The 19,931-nt window shown below is 38.4% G+C and overlaps 1 protein-coding gene across 1 annotated transcript; it reads right to left on the bottom strand.

Annotated features, from left to right (window-relative positions):
* Positions 1 to 11,792: 11,792 nt before the first annotated feature.
* LOC132106007 (polyunsaturated fatty acid 5-lipoxygenase-like) lies at positions 11,793 to 19,696 on the bottom strand. The gene is made up of 14 exons (XM_059511589.1): positions 19,528 to 19,696; positions 17,212 to 17,404; positions 17,029 to 17,107; positions 16,126 to 16,245; positions 15,710 to 15,986; positions 15,493 to 15,663; positions 15,183 to 15,317; positions 14,868 to 15,071; positions 14,573 to 14,659; positions 13,967 to 14,136; positions 13,725 to 13,840; positions 13,467 to 13,567; positions 12,566 to 12,736; positions 11,793 to 12,086 (listed from the first exon to the last, which is right to left on the bottom strand). Exons 1-14 carry the CDS (start codon positions 19,672 to 19,674, stop codon positions 11,907 to 11,909), a joined length of 2,151 nt encoding a protein of 716 aa, XP_059367572.1. The 5' UTR covers positions 19,675 to 19,696; the 3' UTR covers positions 11,793 to 11,906.
* Positions 19,697 to 19,931: the final 235 nt, after the last annotated feature.

Here is a 19,931-nt window from a genome sequence, read left to right on the forward strand (position 1 = left end):
TATTAATATTCATTTTTCATGACCAAAATAACATTATGCACAGTCAGGAGCCTATAGGTTACAAGCTTCACATATTAGAACATTATAATAATAAAAAAACAACACATTTTTTTTAATGGCTCGTCAAGGTTGTTTCAGATCAACACCTGCAAGTGACCACTAGGTGTCACCGTTGAGACGGGTGTCGGATTGATTCGAAGCCTCGAAACAATATGGCACATTTGGTTCAACTGTTTCATTGGTTCACGAGGCCTCGATTTTGCCATCACTACCTCTTCCTCAGTTTTGCAATCCAACTCCAACCACGCCTTGGCTGTTGACCCCGTCCAATTCCTTGTCCTTCCATTGTCAAACATTATAACATTCTGTTGCTCCGGCTATATATATAGCTGCTACTTGATGTTTCATGAGAAAGCACCTTCGTTAGAGAAAGTCAAGATTCACCTGGGAGCAATTTACCAATTCAGGACAGATTTAGAAAAAAGTCTAATGGAAATATGGAAAGTATAGAAATATGCTTGACATATTATGATAACTTGTTCAACCATTTTGCATGTAAAGACTTATGCTATGAGCTTGTGCCTAAATGTTGTGGGGGATGAGACTATTCAACAGAGACCCAATATAATACATTTTGATCAACATGACATAAGCAACTGATAATGTAGGAAACAACAGAGAATTGTACATAATCATTTGCATGGATGTACCAAAGCATTTGCAACTTGTTCAAAGAAATGAGAAACTGCTTTTTTGATGTGCACATGTGACACAATGATGTGAGAATTGAACAGGTAGTTTTGAGAATTTCAATTCTGATCTGAGAAATGTACCAAAGTGACTGAGAAAAACTGTAAGTTAGTACCTCCTTTTTCTGAGAAAGATGTTGAGAGATATTTTTCTCATTTTGAACGGGTGGCAACATGTCAAAGTGGCCTAGAACTATGTGGACTTTGCTTTTACAAAGTATCTTGGTGCGTAGAGCTGAGGAAGCTTATTCCGCTCTAAGCCTTGAGAAGAGTGCTAATTATGATGAGGTTAAAATGGCTATTTTGAGGGCATATGAGCTGGTACCTGAAGCTTACCGCCAGCGCATTCGAAGTTGTACAAAGTTTGCTCATGACACTTATGTTGAGTTTGCAAAACAGAAGGAGAATCTGTTTGAGCGGTGGTGTACACCTCCGAAGGTGGGAAGTAAGGAACATCTTAGACAACTCATTTTGCTTGAAGATTTTAAAAACTGTCTGCCTGAGGTTATCTGCCTGAGGTAGATCCGCAAAGACTGTAGCATTCATAAGCCCTGTGCCAAGTCTTCCTCTGGTATCTTCAGTTGTTAATGTTGCATGTAAGAATCGTGAGTTAGCTGGATCATCATAATTTTTGATGGACTGTTTTGTCTTTTTATCTTCTGACCCTGAAAACAGGCAAGCTATAAAGATCTGGAGAGATACAGGAGCTTTTCAATCTGTGATTCTATATGATGTCCTGTCCGTTTAATGAAAAGTCTGCTCAAGGTTCAAGTCTGCTCAAGAGGTAATTGTTAAAGGTTTTAGTGGAGGATTTTTGTCTATGCCTTTACATAGCATTAATCTCCAATCAGATTTAATCTCTGGGGATGTTGTTGCACTTTGTTCCCAGATTCCCATAGATGGTGTGTCCTTTTTTCTAGGGAATGATTTAGCTGGTGGGAAAGTGCAAGCTGTCCCTGAAGTAACCTCTACTGTCCTTAAATCAGACTGTCCAGATGAACTTGAACTGGCATTTCCAGAAACTTTTCCTGTTTGTGCAACTACTCGTGCAATGTCGGCTAAGAGGCATGTTGAAGACAAATCTTCTAACAGTGAATCTGTGATACAGCTTTATGATACTTTCATGGTCCTAGGTGACATGAACTTGTCAGTGAGTGGAAAGATGTTTCCATCTCGTGAACAGTTAATACTGGAGTAAAAACAAGACTCCACTTTGTCACCCATGTTTGAAGATTTAGTGTCTGATGAAGTACTATCAAATGTTGCGTCTGGCTATTTTGTTAGTGATGGTGTTTTGATGAGAAGGTGGACTGATCCGAAAATATCACGTGAGAATGAATGGAGTAGTGTGTTTCAAGTGGTGGTTCCAGAAGTTTATCGATCTGACATATTGTCTCTTGCCCATGATAATTGCCTGTCTGGCCACTTGGGGGTCAGGAAAACCTTGGATCGTGTGTTAAGGCATTTTTTCTGGCCTGAGGTGAGGTCCGATGTGGCTCAGTATTGCAGATCCTGTCATGTTTGTCAGGTTGTAGGCAAACCTAACCAGTCTATTCCTGCAGCTCAACTATATCCTATTCCTGCCATCGGAGAGCCATTTGAACATGTTTTGATTGATTGTGTTGGGCCTCTTCCTTGTACCAAGTCAGGTAATCAATATCTTCTCACAATTATGTGTGCCACCACAAGGTTTCCTGAAGCTGTTCCTCTGGAAATGGCAGGGGCAGTCATCTTGCGCAAAGCCCTTATTAAGTTTTTCACAGTGTTTGGACTACCAAGAGTTGTTCAGTCTGATCAAGGTTCTAATTTTATGTCTCGCCTTTTCTCTCAGCTATTAAAGCAGTTTTCTATTCAGCATAAGGTCTCATCCGCGTATCATCCAGAGTCTCAAGGTGCACTTGAGAGATTCCATCAAACTCTTAAGACTATGTTGAATACCTATTGCAAAGAGTTTGAGAGAGACTGGGATGATGGCATTCCATTACTCCTCTTTGCAGTTAGAGAGGTGGTTCAGGAGTCCCTTGGTTTCAGTCCAGCTGAACTTGTGTTTGGCCACACTGTGAGGGGGCCCTTGAAATTGGTAAAGGAGAAGTGGTTAGATGTTGAGCATTCAACTCCTACTAACCTCTTGGACTATGTGTCTAACTTTCGTTTCAGACTTAGTAGATCCTGTGAACTGGCCAAAGAAAATTTGAAAGCAGCTCAGGAGAAGATGAAGACTTGGTATGATCGAAAGGCTAAATGTTGTGTGTTTTGTTCAGAAGACCAAGTGTTGGTGCTCTTACCAATACTTGGTTCTGCATTGCAGGCTCAATATAGTGGTCCGTATACTACTGATCGGAAAGTTGGGGAGTGTAACTACTTAGTTTGAAACACCAAATCGCAAAAGGAAAACCAGAATGTGCCATGTGAATTTACTCAAGCCTTACTTTGACTGTAACCAAACTGCGTCTACCGAGGTCATGGCCTTGGCTGCACTGAATGCTCCAACTCCAACTGTCTTTGAGATTGCTCAGAGTAGATTACCAAATTCTGAGATTCTGGCTGATTTAGACTTTCATTTGTCATATTTAAATCCTTCTGAGCGCTCTGATGTAATTCATTTAATTTATCAATATTCTGCCTTGTTTTCTGATGTTCCCTCTTGTACCAATGTTCTAGAGCATGACATAGACGTAGGTCAAGTTAACCCTATTAAGCAACATCCATATAGGGTAAATCCTGTTAAACGGCAGCTTTTGCACAAAGAGGTAGAGTATATGTTAGAACATAACATAGCTGAACCGACTTGTAGTGCTTTGAGTTCACCATGTTTATTAGTTGAGAAGCATGACGGTTCGTTTCGGTTTTGTACCGATTCTCGTAAGGTAAATGCCATCACAAAACCCGACTCCTATCCTCTTCCACGGTTAGATGATTGCATTGACCAAGTTGGTTCTGCATCCTTTGTTTCAAAGTTAGACCTTTTGAAAGGCTACTGGCAGGTTCCACTTAGCCAGCGAGCCCGTGAGATCTCTGCTTTTGTCACACCAGATAACTTATACCGAATGCCATACCATTATATTGGCAGGAGAAATGCACCTGCCACTTTCCAGCATCTGGTTAATAAGGTGTTAGGAGTTGCAGGATGTGAGGCTTACCTTGATGATTTGGTCATTTATAGTTCCACCTGGTCTCAACACTTGGTCCAGCTTGGGGATGTGTTCACGAGGTTAAAGGCTGCAAACTTGACCCTGAATCTCTCCAAGTGTGAGTTTGGGCAGGCCACAGTCACTTACTTGGGTAAAGTTGTTGGCCATGGACATGTGTCTCCAGTAGGAGCAAAAGTGGAGGCCATTGTGAATTTTCCTGTACCATCATCTCGGCGGGAACTAAAACGTTTCTTGGGTATGGCAGGATACTATAGGAGGTTTTGCAGAAATTTTGCCACCCCTTTGACAAACCTGCTTAGCCCTAAGGTTCCTTTTGTTTGGACAGAGTTATGTCAGGTTGCCTTTGACAATCTGAAGGCATTGTTGAGCAGTTCCCCTGTTCTTGCTGCCCCAGATTTTAACAGAACTTTCAAGTTAGCTGTGGACGCTAGTGATTTTGGGGTGGGTGCTATTCTCCTCCAAGATGATTTAGTGGGAGGTGAGCATCCTGTGTGCTATTTTTCAAAGAAATTTGATATCCATCAGAAGCATTATTCTACAATTGAAAAGGAAGCTTTGGCCCTTATTCTTGCTCTGAATCATTTCGATTTGTATGTTTCATCCAGCGTTTCACTTGTTGTGTACACTGATCATTATCCCCTAGTGTTCCTGCACAGCATGAGAAATTCTAACCAGCGCTTAATGCAATGGAGTCTGTTTTTGCAGGGATATGATCTCACAGTCTGCCATATTCGTGGGAAGGATAATGTTTTGGAGGATGCTCTGTCAAGGTCGTAAGTGCTTGTGTTGGTCTATCGCTTATGTACTTGTTGACCTTTCCATAGGTTGGTCTATAGCAATGTTTTAAGGGTGGGAGTGTTATGTGGGAGTGTTTTAATCTGTTTCATTGCAGTTTCCCTGGTAGCTCTCCTGCAATTAACGGGTTAATTGGATCCACCTGAAGGGAGCCGCTTTAAATCTAGGACACATGCTCTCACTCTTCCTCTCGTCTTGCAGCTAGCACTGCAGTAGCAGTGTTTCTGCTTCGTCAGTCCCCTTTTTTCCTTTTGTTATTAAATAAACTTATTTTGATTGGCATAATTTTGTTTTGTGTCCTTTGTTGCATCCCTAGAGCCCGGGTTGTAACACTGATACGCATGCACACACAGTATATATATTTGTATGTGCATTTTTATTCTTTAGCTTGGGTTAAACTAATTTTACTTTGTTGGATCAGCAGCTATGCTAATGATGTCTCTATTTTGTTTCTATGTTTTGCCACGGGATTTACATCCCGTTGTAACTAGGATTTACACAAGCTCCAGTCTGGATCCAGAACACCTGAGAAGAGATGATGCTGACCCTCAGAGGACCCCAGATGATCCTAACCTTGAATCAACAACAGAACTAAATAATTATTGCTACATGTGTGACTGCATCATATGATAACTATTAATTAATAATATTGATAGTTCATCGTCTAGCTGACTACGTCTTGTATTATTATTATTATTTTTTATTTTTTCTAAAATCCTGTCTAACTAACTAACTAACTAACACAAACTACTAGCTACTACTAAATATTGTAGAAACATAATTTTCTGTAAAGTTGCTTTGTAACGATTTGTATTGTAAAAAGCGCTATACAAATAAACTTGAATTGAATTGAATATATTTAATATAATTTTTTGTTTTTCAGCATTTACTCAACATAAAATGAATATAAATATTTGTTATTGTTTTTTAATATTTGGAAAAACTTGCAGCTTTTTTTTATACTGTGTTTGAGTTATTTTCTATACTCTTCCTATGCATGACCACATTCATATTAATTTATTAAGTGGGTACGGAAAGTATTCAGACCCCCTTAAATTTTCACTCTGTTATATTGCAGCTATTTGCTAAAATCATTCATTTTTTTCCTCATTAATGTACACACAGCACCCCATATTGACAGAAAAACACAGAATTGTTTACATTTTTGCACATTTATTAAAGAAAAACTGAAATATCACATGGTCCTAAGTATTCAGACCCTTTGCTGTGACACTCATATATTTAACTCAGGTGCTGTCCATTTCTTCTGATCATCCTTGAGATGGTTCTACACCTTCATTTGAGTCCAGCTGTGTTTGATTATACTGATTGGACTTGATTAGGAAAGCCACACACCTGTCTATTTAAGACCTTACAGCTCACAGTACATGTAAGAGCAAATGAGAATCAGGAGGTCAAAGGAACTGCCTGAAGAGCTCAGAGACAGAATTGTGGCAAGGTACAGACCAAGATTACAGAAACATTTCTGCTCCACTTAAGGTTCCTAAGAGCACAGTGGCCTCCATAATTCTTAAATGAAGACTATTGGGACGACCAGAACCCTTCCTAGAGCTGGCCGTCTGGCCAAACTGAGCAATCGGGGGAGAAGAACCTTGGTGAGAGAGGTAAAGAACCCAAAGATCACTGTGTATGAGCTCCAGAGATGCAGTCGGGAGATGGGAGAAAGTTATAGAAAGTCAACCATTACTGCAGCCCTCCACCAGTCGGGGCTTTATGGCAGAGTGACACGACGGAGCCTCTCCTCAGTGCAAGACACATGAAAGCCCGCATGGAGTTTGCTAAAAAACACCTGAAGGACTCTCTGGTCTGATGAGACCAAGATAGAACTTTTTGGCCTTAATTCTAAGCAGTATGTGTAGAGAAAACCAGGCACTGCTCATCACCTGTCCAATACAGTCCCAACAGTGAAGCATGGTGGTGGCAGCATCATGCTGTGGGGGTGTTTTTCAGTTGCAGGGACAGGACGACTGGTTGCAATCGAGGGAAAGATGAATGCAGCCGAGTGCAGGGATATCCTGGACGAAAACCTTCTCCAGAGTGCTCAGGACCTCAGACTGGGCTGAAGGTTTACCTTCCAACAAGACAATGACCCGAGCACAGCTAAAATAACCAAGGAGTGGCTTCACAACAACTCTGTGACTGTTCTTGAATGGCCCAGCCAGAGCCCTGACTTAAACCCAATTGAGCATCTCTGGAGAGACCTGAAAATGGCTGTCCACCAACGTTTACTTTCCAACCTGACAGAACTAGAGAGGATCTGCAAGGAGGAATGGCAGAAGATCCCCAAATCCAGGTGTGAAAAACTTGTTGCATCTTTCCCAAAAAGACTCATGGCTGTATTAGATCAAAAGGGTGCTTCTCCTGAGCAAAGGGTCTGAATACTTATGATATTTCAGTTTTTCTTTTTTAATAAATCTGCAAAAATGTCAACAATTCTGTGTTTTTCTGTCAATATGGGGTGATGTGTGTACATTGAGGAAAAAAAAAGAACTTAAATGATTTTAGCAAATATCTGTAATATAAAAAAAGAGTGAAAAATTTAAGGGGGTCTGAATACTTTCTGTACCCACTGTATATGTGTGTGTGTGTATGTGTATATATATATATATATATATATATATATATATATATATATATAATTTATGTAATAACTTCTTTATAACCTGTTTTTGTTCACACAATGCATAAATGACTGATTTTACCTTTTGAATGTGTTAAACGTGCATGCTTGTTTCTGAAAGAACAAGTGTTTTTTGCAGTAACATTCTAGTTTGTTTCCCTACAGGTCCCTGAGACCAGTGGGGACGTTCTGAGAACGTTCACATAACGTCCTCTGAATGTTTTGTGAAGGTCTGCAAAAAATAACGTCCCACGACCCTTAAAAGAACTCCACATCATGACCGTCTCCAAACGTTCCCGGAACGTTACTAGGCAACGTCCTTGACACCAGTGGGGACTTCTGAGAACGTCCTGGGTACGTAACATTTCTGCCTGGGAAATGTAACAAATGTAACAAACAATGCTGTTCTTTCAATTTACCCCCCCCCCCCAAAAAAAAACTTGAAAAAAATATTCTCAGCTCTTTTCAACATTAATAATGATGATGATGATAATAACAATACACTTATTTTTGTAGAAAATCAAAATGTTAAAAGGATTTCTGTAGGATTGTGTGACTGGAGTAATGATGCAAAGAATTCAGCTTTGAAAGTAAGCTTTGATTGTTCCTAATAAACTATTTATCTGCAATCGGCATTGAATATTAAATTATTTTGTGGGATAATTAAATATATTCTAAATAAACTACAAACATAATTATATACATTTATTTTGTCCTCACATTCTTTCTTGTAACTCTTCCCTCTCAGTCACAAACCTGACTGAGGAAAAAAAAGAACATCTGAACATAACGAACCAAATGCACATTGACGGATCTTCTTCTGTCTGTTCTAGAAAATGGAAAAAAAATGTATATTTCTGCAAGCGTAAATATTAATATTAATTGTGTCTAGGCGAAGACATTCCTCTTGGAACAGAGCTAGCTCGGGTTTGGAGGGTATTTATTTCATACTCTGTGACCGCTTATTTAGTGTAAAAATAGTCATGCACTCATTATTTTTGAGGGGGCACGAGTGGGGGGTGGGGTGGTCATCATGTGACACACAGCAGCCACAACAGCATATTTCCAAATTATTATTAAGTATTTATTTATTTATTTTTTTTTATTAGAAAATGATGATGAACTATATCACGAAATATCTTGATTCTCATCTTCATATATTATGTTAGATAATATGCTATGGTCAAAGTAGCCTAATAATGTTATCTATTAACTATGCATAAAAACCTGTCTGGTAACAGATATTGGTGTTATGCCATAAAAAATTTTATATGACTGATTTTATATTAAATGTGAATTTAACATTGAAAGTTAATGTGATCTAAAAATGGCTACTAATCTTTTATTGTACAGAAAGAGAGCAAATAACATTTACATTATCAAAGATCATTTTCACTGGCATTTTAGTGATGACTGATCTGAACACCTGATTGGTCATTGCATTCATAAGCTCAACAGAATCATGTGTGATTGGTTATAATGCGCAGTGCTGGCTGAGTGCCGGCCAGCGAACTCAGATCTGAATTTAGCAGCGGATGATATGACTTGCTGAATAATCTCACACCGGTATTATTGTATCAAATATTGAAAATATTAAACTTGCTGCATTCAACTTGGCTCCCCTCTGTTATAAGTTACACGTACAACAAACTAATGTCATAGTGGTATCGTGTACTGTAATCGAATGTAGCCTAAGTTATACCTGTCGAACCATAGACAGCACATGCGGTGTTCATCTAATAAAGATCTTCATTGGAAGCAAACAATATCTTTTGCAGATTTCTTCAATTCAGTGCAGATCCAAAGCTAGTCTTCAAAGTCTTCAACGCTCTTGATGTTCTTAAACTTTCTGTTACAACTCTGAGTGAACTGCTTCCATAGACAGTAAAAGAAATGGACACTGCGACCCCATTGGAACTCAATTGAGAGAAGTGAAGCCCGTTTTTAGCTATTTTTAGCACTTCCGTTTCTGACGCGCAGACTCAAACTAAGCTTGATGACGTCAGCAACCTGTCTGACAGATGTAAATCTTCTAGTAGCTGTGCGTGCAAACTGCCATCGTTAATCTTGCAGAGATGGCGATCTTGAGCGGGGAGTTTTTTGGCGTGAGTGAGCAGGAGTAAGTATTCTGATTAATTATTTTGTATAGTATTTTAAAATGTAACGCCAGTATGCTATATTAAGTTAATTGCCTGCGAGCTTCTCCTCCTGTCTGTACGGTAATGCGACAGAGTCGAGTGGTTATGACGCAATCGTTAGCCTATTTTTATAAATACTGTTTCTATGGGGCCATAATGTAACATAGAAGGTAATGGAGCCCTTTATACATTGTCGTGTATCTTTAGAAATAAATAATGGACAAATGGAGTCTTTTTAAACGCCTCAGATGTAAAGTTATTCACTGTCAAAGTGACGCCAAAATGAATGGGAGGTCAATGGGATGCTAACGCAAGTGAAGTTCTGCTACAAGCTGGCGGCACCCGGCCGACTTCAACTTCCGGTCGACTTCCTTGCCGCCTGACTGCTTCAGACGGCTTAGCGTGCGAATCATTCAAACTGATTCACGAACCAATTGACTGGTTTGCTATCTGATTTGATCAAGCCTTTGAACAGAATTGACTCAAAAGAATGTTATAAATAAACACATTATAAATAAAATAAACATGTCCTAATTCTTAACTTCACTAGGCATGTTTTGTTTTTGTTTAGTTCGCATGTAAATATAAATAAATAAATGGGTAATCTAATTCTTAGAATAAAGAGAAAATGTATCAGTTGACATTCTCAGCCAATGAGCATGAAGCTGTGTCGTCAGTCAGTCGTTTTCCATCATGCTCTTGATCAGCGCAGTCGCTGGAGAGCAACTGCCCTCGACTGCTCAATCAGACACAGTTTTTTGTCAGCATGACATCAGAGCAAGGCAGAAGTAACATGGACACTTTTCTAACCGGCAATGCGTCTCGCGGTGATCACCGGTGATCGGTTCTGCGCAGATTTTGCTCCTCTCAAACAAGCCTATTGATTTGCATCAGCTATGACATCAGTGTGATATCATTAGTTTGTAAAGCTGTCAATCATCTCACGTGAACCACGTGACCAAAAGGATGTCCTTCTGCAATGACGCTGTCTGTCATTGCAGTCTGTGTCATTGATAAAATATATGAAAGCATCTTATCAGCCTTCTCTTAAACTTCTCCAAAGCCTCCAATGATATGGTCTTACAATTATAAAATGCATAATTTTCATCCTCAGATTTGAAATGAAGCATGACCACACTTGTAGCTACACTTTAGTTGTGGCTAGTGTGATGATATCCTACATTAAAAAAAATATGTTCTAGTGTCTTCTCTCCTCTGTGACAGTAAACTGAATATCTTTGAGTTGTGGACAAAACAAGACATTTGTGGACTATTCCTGGGCTTTTGGGGAAACATTGATCCACATTTTTCTGACATATTATAGACCAAACAACTAACCGATTAATTGAGAAAATATTCAGCAGATTAATCGACTATGAAAATAATCCCTAATCATTATGTACAAGTGCATTGCATTGGAACCCCTGGATATAAGCCTCCCTCTCCATCTCTCTTAAAAAAAATTGTTCTCTCTGTTTTGTCATTTAGTAAACTTTATAGATTTCAACCATATTATTCCTTCTTGAGTCTCTTTAACCATAACTTAGATTAATGTATGAATTGAATAGTGATTGTGTGACCTATATGAGGGAACAAGCAGTGATACCCTTGCTAGTAATATCAAATGATAGCCTATAGCGATGTCATCAGGATACACATACACCGGTAAGCAGTGGCCCACCTTACCGTGACCACGATGTGATCACCCAGAATGTATAGTTTACCCAACTCTTTTTTTTTTACCACTACACCTCTGTGCGTCACCCACAGTAACGAAGTAAAAGTACAGATTTTGCCCAAAAAAATTTACTTAAGTAAATGTAACTCGTTACTACCCACCTCTGACTTATAGCATTTCCAAACATGGCAGGCATAGAAACTTCAATTGAACAAACATGAATGAATAAAAGGCTTGCTATAATTCACTGCTAAAGCTACAGTAAACACACTGTAACATTTATAAGATTACAAAGATCAGGCAAAATGCTTAAGATGGGGAGAAAAAACTGTTGTCAAGAGATCACAAAGAAAAACAGTCTTGATATAAGATAATGAAAACATGATTTCTCTTCATTTTATTAAAGCATTCTTTATTGTGAGAGTTACCAACAAAACTCCCAGGAAAAACAAACATAAGCTCTATTTGAAGTGCAGAAATGTTCACAACCTCAAAACACTTCTTTTACAGCATTCATAAAACATGTATTTCATGTCCATGACTGCAATCCTTTATCAGCTAAGCTCTATCAGAGAAAACCCCCCACATACCAAAAGAAATAAAGCTGGAAATATATTCCCTCCAAACAGCATAGATATCAATAAGGTAAAAAATTATACGGTGAAACCATTACCTAAAATACACCACAAACACGCATGCATTGGCCGTAAATACTATGGTTAGGCCTGGCAAAATGTTTCTTCAAATATTTTCTCAAATTGCAACACTGTTGGGGATTTTGTCTGGGGACAGATAACAGTAAGCCAATGTCAATCCACCATTCCGGATCTTGATGATGTTGGTCACCTCCTCTAGTCTGTGGCAGAAAGTCTTAATGGCTTCCTTCACAGGTTGCTCTGTGAAGTACATATCTGGATACATGCCTAGGAACCGCTGAAAAAAAGAAAAAAGTTCTTCAGAAACCAGAAAAATAAACGGTCACGTCTCTAAACTCCACCCCCTTGGTTACTGTCAATCACTCAGACAAGCATATAAAACACCCCAGAAATGAGTATACTCATAATATTGAAATATCTGGAAGAATTTGCTGTGTTTCTTTAGAGAACTTGTAAAATTATGATTAAGAACTGCAGATCAGCAGACTACAAATCAATGCAAACGATTTATCAATAAGTCATGTCACTTCATCTCATCCAAATAATTTGACTAATTTCAATATATATATAAGTTTCAACTTGTAATATTTTTTAAAAGATTTATAAGAATTAGTCAAAATGACTTCTACAGCCAATTTGATTGCACTACATTTTTGTAATTGGAGAATGGTGGCAATTTGTTATAGTGAGCTGATAACATGCTGCCATGTGCACTACAATTTCAAGTGAAAAGCGAATGCGAATCAGAAATCAAACCTCGGTGTGCTCGGTCTGAGTGAGGGCCCAAACTGTTGCCAGAGCCATGCTGGAACAATCACGGTCAGGCAGACTATCCATGATGTACTTCATATCCACTTGGTCCTTCTTCTGGGGAGGAGGCTTGCGCATGGTGGAAGGACTGTTGGGGATCCAGGCGTACCAGTCAAACTGGAACATAAACTCTGTGACATTAGCTTACATATATTATCTATCAATTTTAAAGGGTTAGTTCACACAAAAATGAAAATTCTGTCATGAATTTATCATACTTCTTGTCTGGAAAGAAATCAAAAATAATGACGTTATTCAACAATTCTTCTCCTCGCCACCAATGTGGAGAGTCTCACGACGAATGTGCTTGCTTCCACATCATAACTCATGTTATTATTGTTTTCTTTGCGCACAAAAAGTATTCTCGTAGCTTCGTAAAATTACAATTGAACCCTTGATGTCACATGGACTATTTTAACTTGCTACATTTGTGTACGTTGATCGTTGCTGTCTACAGAGGGTCAGAGAGCTCTCAGATGTCATCAGAAATATCATATAGATGTCATATAGAAATTTGTGTTCTGAAAGTGAACAAAGACCTTGCAGGTTCGGAACGACATGAGGGTGAGTAATTAATGACAGATACATTTATTTTTGGGTGAACTAACCCTTTAAACAGGGGTGGTGCTAGCGCAGTGGATAAGACACATGTCTTTGGTGTGAGAGACCCGGGTTCGAATCCACTGTGAGACACCAATGTGTCCCTGAGCAAGACACTTAACCCCTAGTTGCTCCAGAGGTGTGTGACCTCTGACATATGTGGCAATTGTAAGTCGCTTTGGATAAAAGCGTCAGCTAAGTGAATAAATGTGTAATGTGTAAACACTAGCCGTGTGCGTAACCTCACCTGTCCAAAGTTGACAGCAGCATGTTGTGCTGATGCTGTGAAAATCACGACAGTCAGGTACTCCACCAACTGCTCTCGAGACTCCAGAGACTTTGGAAAGTCTGTAAACAATGGCAACACGCATTTAATTTGTGTGTATCAAGTCACCTTTATATCTGTGCACAAAGATGCATGCTGAATATACATTACCAACAATCATGCATGCTTGCACAGACAAACACACATGCTAACATTTTGATAATTTGAACCTGTACTCACTGGCAGAGTTATTCATGCCAGAGCAGGCAACATCATTAACAAATCCTTGAATCTCCTCATCTTTTTGAACCTTCTCATCGCTGTCATAGTAGATCTTGACCACATCAGAAACAAAGCTACAGAGATGTAGAAAGAAAGAAAAAATACTCTGGATGCCGAATTTTCATTGAACTGTATGTGGATTCATTTGTGCTTTTGCGGTAGCAGTGCTGGATCTGAACGGTTGATACTTTGCCACCTACCAGTGTATTGCCTCCCAGATCATCTTGCCATCGTCTCTGTAATAGTATTTGGGCACATCTTCCATTCCTCGAGCTTTTATGTCCTCAGGGAAGCACAGGGACTTGTAGGTTAAAGTCTCCATGGCATTTTTCATCAGTGTCCCCATCCCATCTCCACTGATACTAGCAACCTTTGGATTTCAAGAATACAGTTCATCTTTTGCCTAAATATTTTCAGAAATTAACTAGACTGTAAGCATTTATTTAGTCAAGTGACCATCTAGGGGATAACGGGTGAAGTTCTGGTATTCTGGTGGATGTTTTTTCATTTGTAGATATTTAGGAGTTGAATAGGTCTGGGGTCTATTAAAGCAAACACCAGCTAAATAAATACAATGAAGCCTATGTATTTAACAAGAGCATTCAGCAAAAAAGACACCATCACAAGCCAGAAACTTTGATAATGATAAAGATTTCTTAAGACCGTTTGCGTCTTTAAACCTGTATCACAGACAGATATTATGGCTTGTCAGACAAAGACAAAATAACCAAATATGAATAGAATGGCTTTGGATCTTAACAAAACACTGTTTGTGTATGGATGTATTAAATTAGCTGTAAAGCTACCTTGCTGAAGATCCCGTCTTTACCAATGAGTTTTACTCGGGCCTCTGCATTGATTGCAATTGTGAAACGAACATGAGGCATCAATAACTGTAAGAAGGAAATATGCATTTAAATGTGTATTAAATCTTTTTATTATTCAAAAAGCATACTGTGAAACAGCAAAACTGGTTTTCATGCAGTGCTCTGGAAGCTTTTGGTTGAAAACAGGCAAGGATATCAAAACCAGCAGCCCTTCATTGACACAATCTCTAGTTTAGCACTGAATCTAAATATCATGACTGTGAAATAAAGGTACCTTGTATACGGGATGGACGGCAGAAAGCTGTCTGTACATGGCCATTTCAAAAACCTCTGAGAACAGATGTGTCTTGAGAAGGTGTGTAACCAGCTGGTGTACATTGAAGTCAGAGGATTTCACCCACATCTTGGCCAACATCCAGTCTAATCCATTATCGCTTGGGAGAAAGATCGGGCTCGTTTCCCCTGGGGTTTGACTCAGCTGATTCAGATATAATAAAGTCAAACAGGACATTTGTATCTACTTCACTGCAAAATGACTTATTTTTAGTTCATCTTTTCATTTGATACTGTTCCTATAGGAGACAGATACCTGAATGGCGATTGGCACAATTTGGTTCAGATCATTCTTGTACAGTAGGCAGATGGGTGCAGTCAGATAGCGCTGGCTGCTAGATGCTGGCACTCCCTTCAGTATTTCATAATCTGCTATGTAGATGTTTCCTGCCTGTAAACACGTGTTCATGGGTGTGTACTTTAGAATAAATGGATTGTAGCTCAAAATAACACTGATTTGAGTCTTTTATATAAACTGAATATGTGAAGGAGGTAACAACACAAGCAAATCTTGGATTTGATAATTGACCAGCTGTTCAGGCGATTTATGTCTTACTGTTTCTGACCTGTAATTCCTGTTGTAGTGTGTGTCCTGTCTTCAGAAAGCGCTTGACCATCTCTTGTGTGACTGGAAACTTGTCTGGAAGTTGCATGCACTTCCTGATCATGACGGGATTGCAGCCATTCAAAAACTGATAGCCAAACATGTAATCTTGATTCCAGTTTTCCATCACGTCCTCTGTCCAGATTACAAAGGAGAAACTTGAGTCAAATGTCAAAGGCGTTACTGGTTTCCTGCAACAATTGTGTTTGGATATATAGTTTTTGTTTAAAATTAGAAAACTGACAAACAATCATCTTGTAAACATGGTTTCCTGAAAAGGGAACAAGATCAAGTTCCCTTGAAAGAGAACAAACATTGGTGACAGAGGAAAAATCATCCAAACCTAGTACTTTGTGGCCCAGAGTTCCCAAAACTTCAAATAGCTGTCGAATATCTTTAATGTCTTTCCAGGACTCAACGAGTCCCTCAAATTTCTTAAGACCTAAATACACCCCCCTGAAACATACAGTATAGTTAGAAACATGAACACTATTATGGTACTGCATTTGTGCTGAATTTCATTCTAAAACACTGAGGGAAAATTCTGTGACAAATCAGCAAGGACTGTGCCCATGACACAGTCCCCCAAACTTACACTTTCATGAAATTGCAGTACCAGTCTATTTCTTTTTCTAGATCAAACTGAACTTCTTTAGGGAGATCGTTCAAATCGGCGTCTATGCTCATAGGGAAGCCTGGGCTCCACTCCTTCCATCTTCAAAAAGAAAAATGACATTTACTTGTAAAGTTACATCAAAGGGAAAGTGTTTTTCCAGAGCCAGAACGTGGGTGTCCAAGAAGCAATGATCCAGGTCAGTGTCCAGTTCAAATTCTGTACTTCCCTTGAGTTGAATGGAAATCCTCCTTGTCTAAGCCCAACACATTACTTTCTATCTCTACTAATGGGCTGACTTTGAGGCATGGCAACTAATGAGTATTTTAGCAAGCTAGGGGAATATCTGAACAAATTCTCTTAATAAAGACAATAAATATCAGAATCTCCAAAATAACTCCAAAGTATCTTTACACTTCTGAGAAGAATCACTGCACATCATCATTGTTTTAGGAATACGTACAGCTTCCATTAATTTCTTGTTGATGAGCTGTTTGTTAGATGACAGTATTTGTGATAAACTTTTAAGCATGTAAAGTTGGTGATCCGAGCATCTGGATCAGTTACACAAAAAAGCAATGAATTTCTAGTCTTGGAAAAATAAACTTTATTTGTGGAAAGGCTAAAATAACAGCTGCACCTGGGTAAGTGAAGTATCTTTCTCTGCAGTGGTGTCTTTGTGAAATCGGCTATTTGTAAACCAGAGATATGTTGTAAAAGTGATACAATATATATACAAACTAATTCATATGGTACAGGTAAATAATATAAATAATATTTCCTGGTGTAAAATGGTAAGAGACAGATATGGTGCTAAATATTTGTGTGCCAAGCACACTGAACTGTATCTAGGGAGGAACAAAAAAAAAGTCTCTTTTATCAAACCTGAATATTTTCCGTCTCGATTCCAGTTCATCTTTTCTTTGCTCTTGAAAAGATTTGGTGTCATCCTGAGGCAGTCGAGCTAAATGAACACATATAACACAGAGAAAGGACAGCATTTAAGACATGACTCAGTCACAGCTGAATTTTAAACAACAATAATGAAAAAAGTGAGTCTGTACGTACCAGTGCCTTCTCGAATCATCACTTCATTTTCGTCCACTAGCCACCAGTAACAGGGGAACTCAAAGCAGTCTCCAGAGGGGGTTTGCACTTTGATATGCTCACAGAACCATGGATGATTGTGCTTATGCTTTTCAAGTTTCACCTGGACAATGTTTCCAATGTTCTTCTCCACATGGATGTCAAGGGAGAACTCCTTTAAGGATAACATTTATTAGACATGTTATATGTAACAGGAAAAATACGACAATAAAACATATCTCCGCAGACTTTATTAAATGAAAATTTGATTTGGAGAAGTTTTTAAGCTAAACTGTTAAACAACATTAATACAATTACTTGACCAATAGGTGGCGCTGTGACCAATTAGATGTGTTTTTGTCAATGTGGGGTGACAAAGTTAGGAGTCAATACGCCAAAATGTATAGCATCAGATTTAGTCGACCAGAGTCGATTTTTGTGAAAATTGGTTACATGATCCAAAATGATGGCTTTTCAAGAAAGTACAAAACAGCAAGTTTAGCCGGCTAAAGGCATGTTTACATTTGGCGTCTTTTTTGACAAGAGTGCTTTTTAGTAAAATAAAACTTTGGCAGCGTTTCGTTTACAAATATCAACCGAAGGTGTTTATTGCTGCTATAACAACAGCTGCAACGGTAGCCTAGCGCTGTGTGCTGCAGAAATGTGTGCTTTTGAAGTTAACAGGGAGGGGAATGGAGCGTGACGTAATTTGGGGAAGGAAACTGTTGGTGCTTCCAACAATTTAGTTAACTCCTTGTGCTCCGAAACTAGTACTGTCTGTCTACTGGCTAATTTCTCCTTATTTTCTTGTTGTATTTTGTTGTTATGGAAACGACTCGCCACTCACTTGTCATTGGTCAGCTGTCAAAAAGACGCCTGAAGTACAGTAGGGTGTTTTTTTTGTTTTGTTTTTTAAGTTGAACTTTTTTCAACTTAAAAAGCTGCAGAAAAAAACCCTGTGATGGGTGTTTTAAAAAGCGCTCAGGACTTTTTTGAAAACACGGTTTACTCCATAGGATTACAATATTAAACAGACAATGTTAGCTTCAAAAATGACACTCAGCCCAAGGTGTAATTCATATCATTGTTCTTGGCATGTCTCAAAGAATCGAACAAGCCTCTCACGACAATAAAGAAAAGTAACAGTTCAGACTGTCTTCTGTCTGTGTGCCAAATGTAATAACGTTCTCGGCATGTCTCAAAGAATCTAACAAGACCAGTCTGACGACAATAAAGAAAAGTAACAGTTCAGACTGTCTTCTGTCTGTGTGCCAAATGTAATAAATTTCGTATGTATGGCTCTATCTGCTACCATAGACTTCAAGAAGAGGACGAAAATTAATGTGCCTATGTTACTTTAGTGCTTGGCTCCTAATAATAATAATAATAATAAACTTTAGAAGAAGAATAGGGCATTTGAGAAAAAGTTTAACAATATGGAAAACAATGAATGAATGAATGAATGAAGTATTGAAATTCAAGCTATACTAATATTGAATGGAAGGTTGACCGGAAAGTCCTCACTAAAATGTATTTTAAGTGTGATATTTAAACACCAGACAGGTTATTTCCCTAATGTTTAAGCATATGAACACTGGTTAGAATAGTAAAACCTTAATAAATGTATTTATTGGGAAAGCAGAAATTGGCTTATACTAATCTCCACCTGTATAAAAGTGAATTGATACATAATGTTAAGTTGTTACAATACCTTCCTATAAATTTCATTCAATATAAAAACTTTCATTCATCCTCTGACAACATAATGTTTGTAATTTATCAGGGGTCAAGCACCGAAGGTGTTTAGCATTTCGTTATTATTCATGTTCTTAATATTGTTCTTCTACCGTTCTTGACTCCAAGGCAGGCTTGAGAAACACTTGCAGGAAAGCTATGAATTTTGGCAGACGGACAGAGAACATTCTCATCATTTGCTACAGTAAGTATGGAGGGGTAAGGTTTTTTTTTTTTATAATTGCTTGATCTCTCCCCTTGTATTGTACAGCACTGTTAACCCATTCATCCCTCTTGTTTGGTTTCAAGTGGATTTTTTTCTTTACATATAGTATGCTTCTCATTTTGTCTTTTGAAGGCAGAGACTTAACTAGTTCTTGTGTTCTGGAAGTCCTAGGATGCTGTTACAAGAAACTTCCCAAAAACACAGCCTTTGGACATTTCATACATATGTATGTGTGTTTGTGGGTGCGTGTGTATATATATATATATATGACATTATCAAAATAAAAATAATAATAACAACTGCTAAAATCAAAATAATAAAGTCTTTAACATTCTTACCGTTTTAAAACTAGAAAACCAGGATCGATCCACCAGGGTTCTTTCACTGCTTTGCTTCTCTGAGTCCAGCAGCGTCAGGTAAATGTCGTCCATTTTCTCTAAATTGATCTGTCTAACAGTATATACAGTCACCTTGAAGGTCGGCATTGTGTCTGTGTGGAAGGATGTACGATCTATGTCCTCAGCTGTATTCCTACTCAGATTTATACAATGTTCACTTCCGACACATATACATTTGCTCCACCTCCTGTGACATCATAATGTGGGTGTTGCAGATACCTTTCGAGCACCTTTCACTGATAAGCTTTTACAGTTGCAATTTCAAATTTGCTTCCTTAAATGTGGAGAAATAAGAGTGCCATTTAATGTGGATATAATACATTACAAATACTCTTTCACAATAA

This window comes from Carassius carassius, chromosome 26 (assembly GCF_963082965.1).
Source record: "Carassius carassius chromosome 26, fCarCar2.1, whole genome shotgun sequence".
NCBI classification, from domain to species: Eukaryota; Metazoa; Chordata; class Actinopteri; order Cypriniformes; family Cyprinidae; genus Carassius; species Carassius carassius.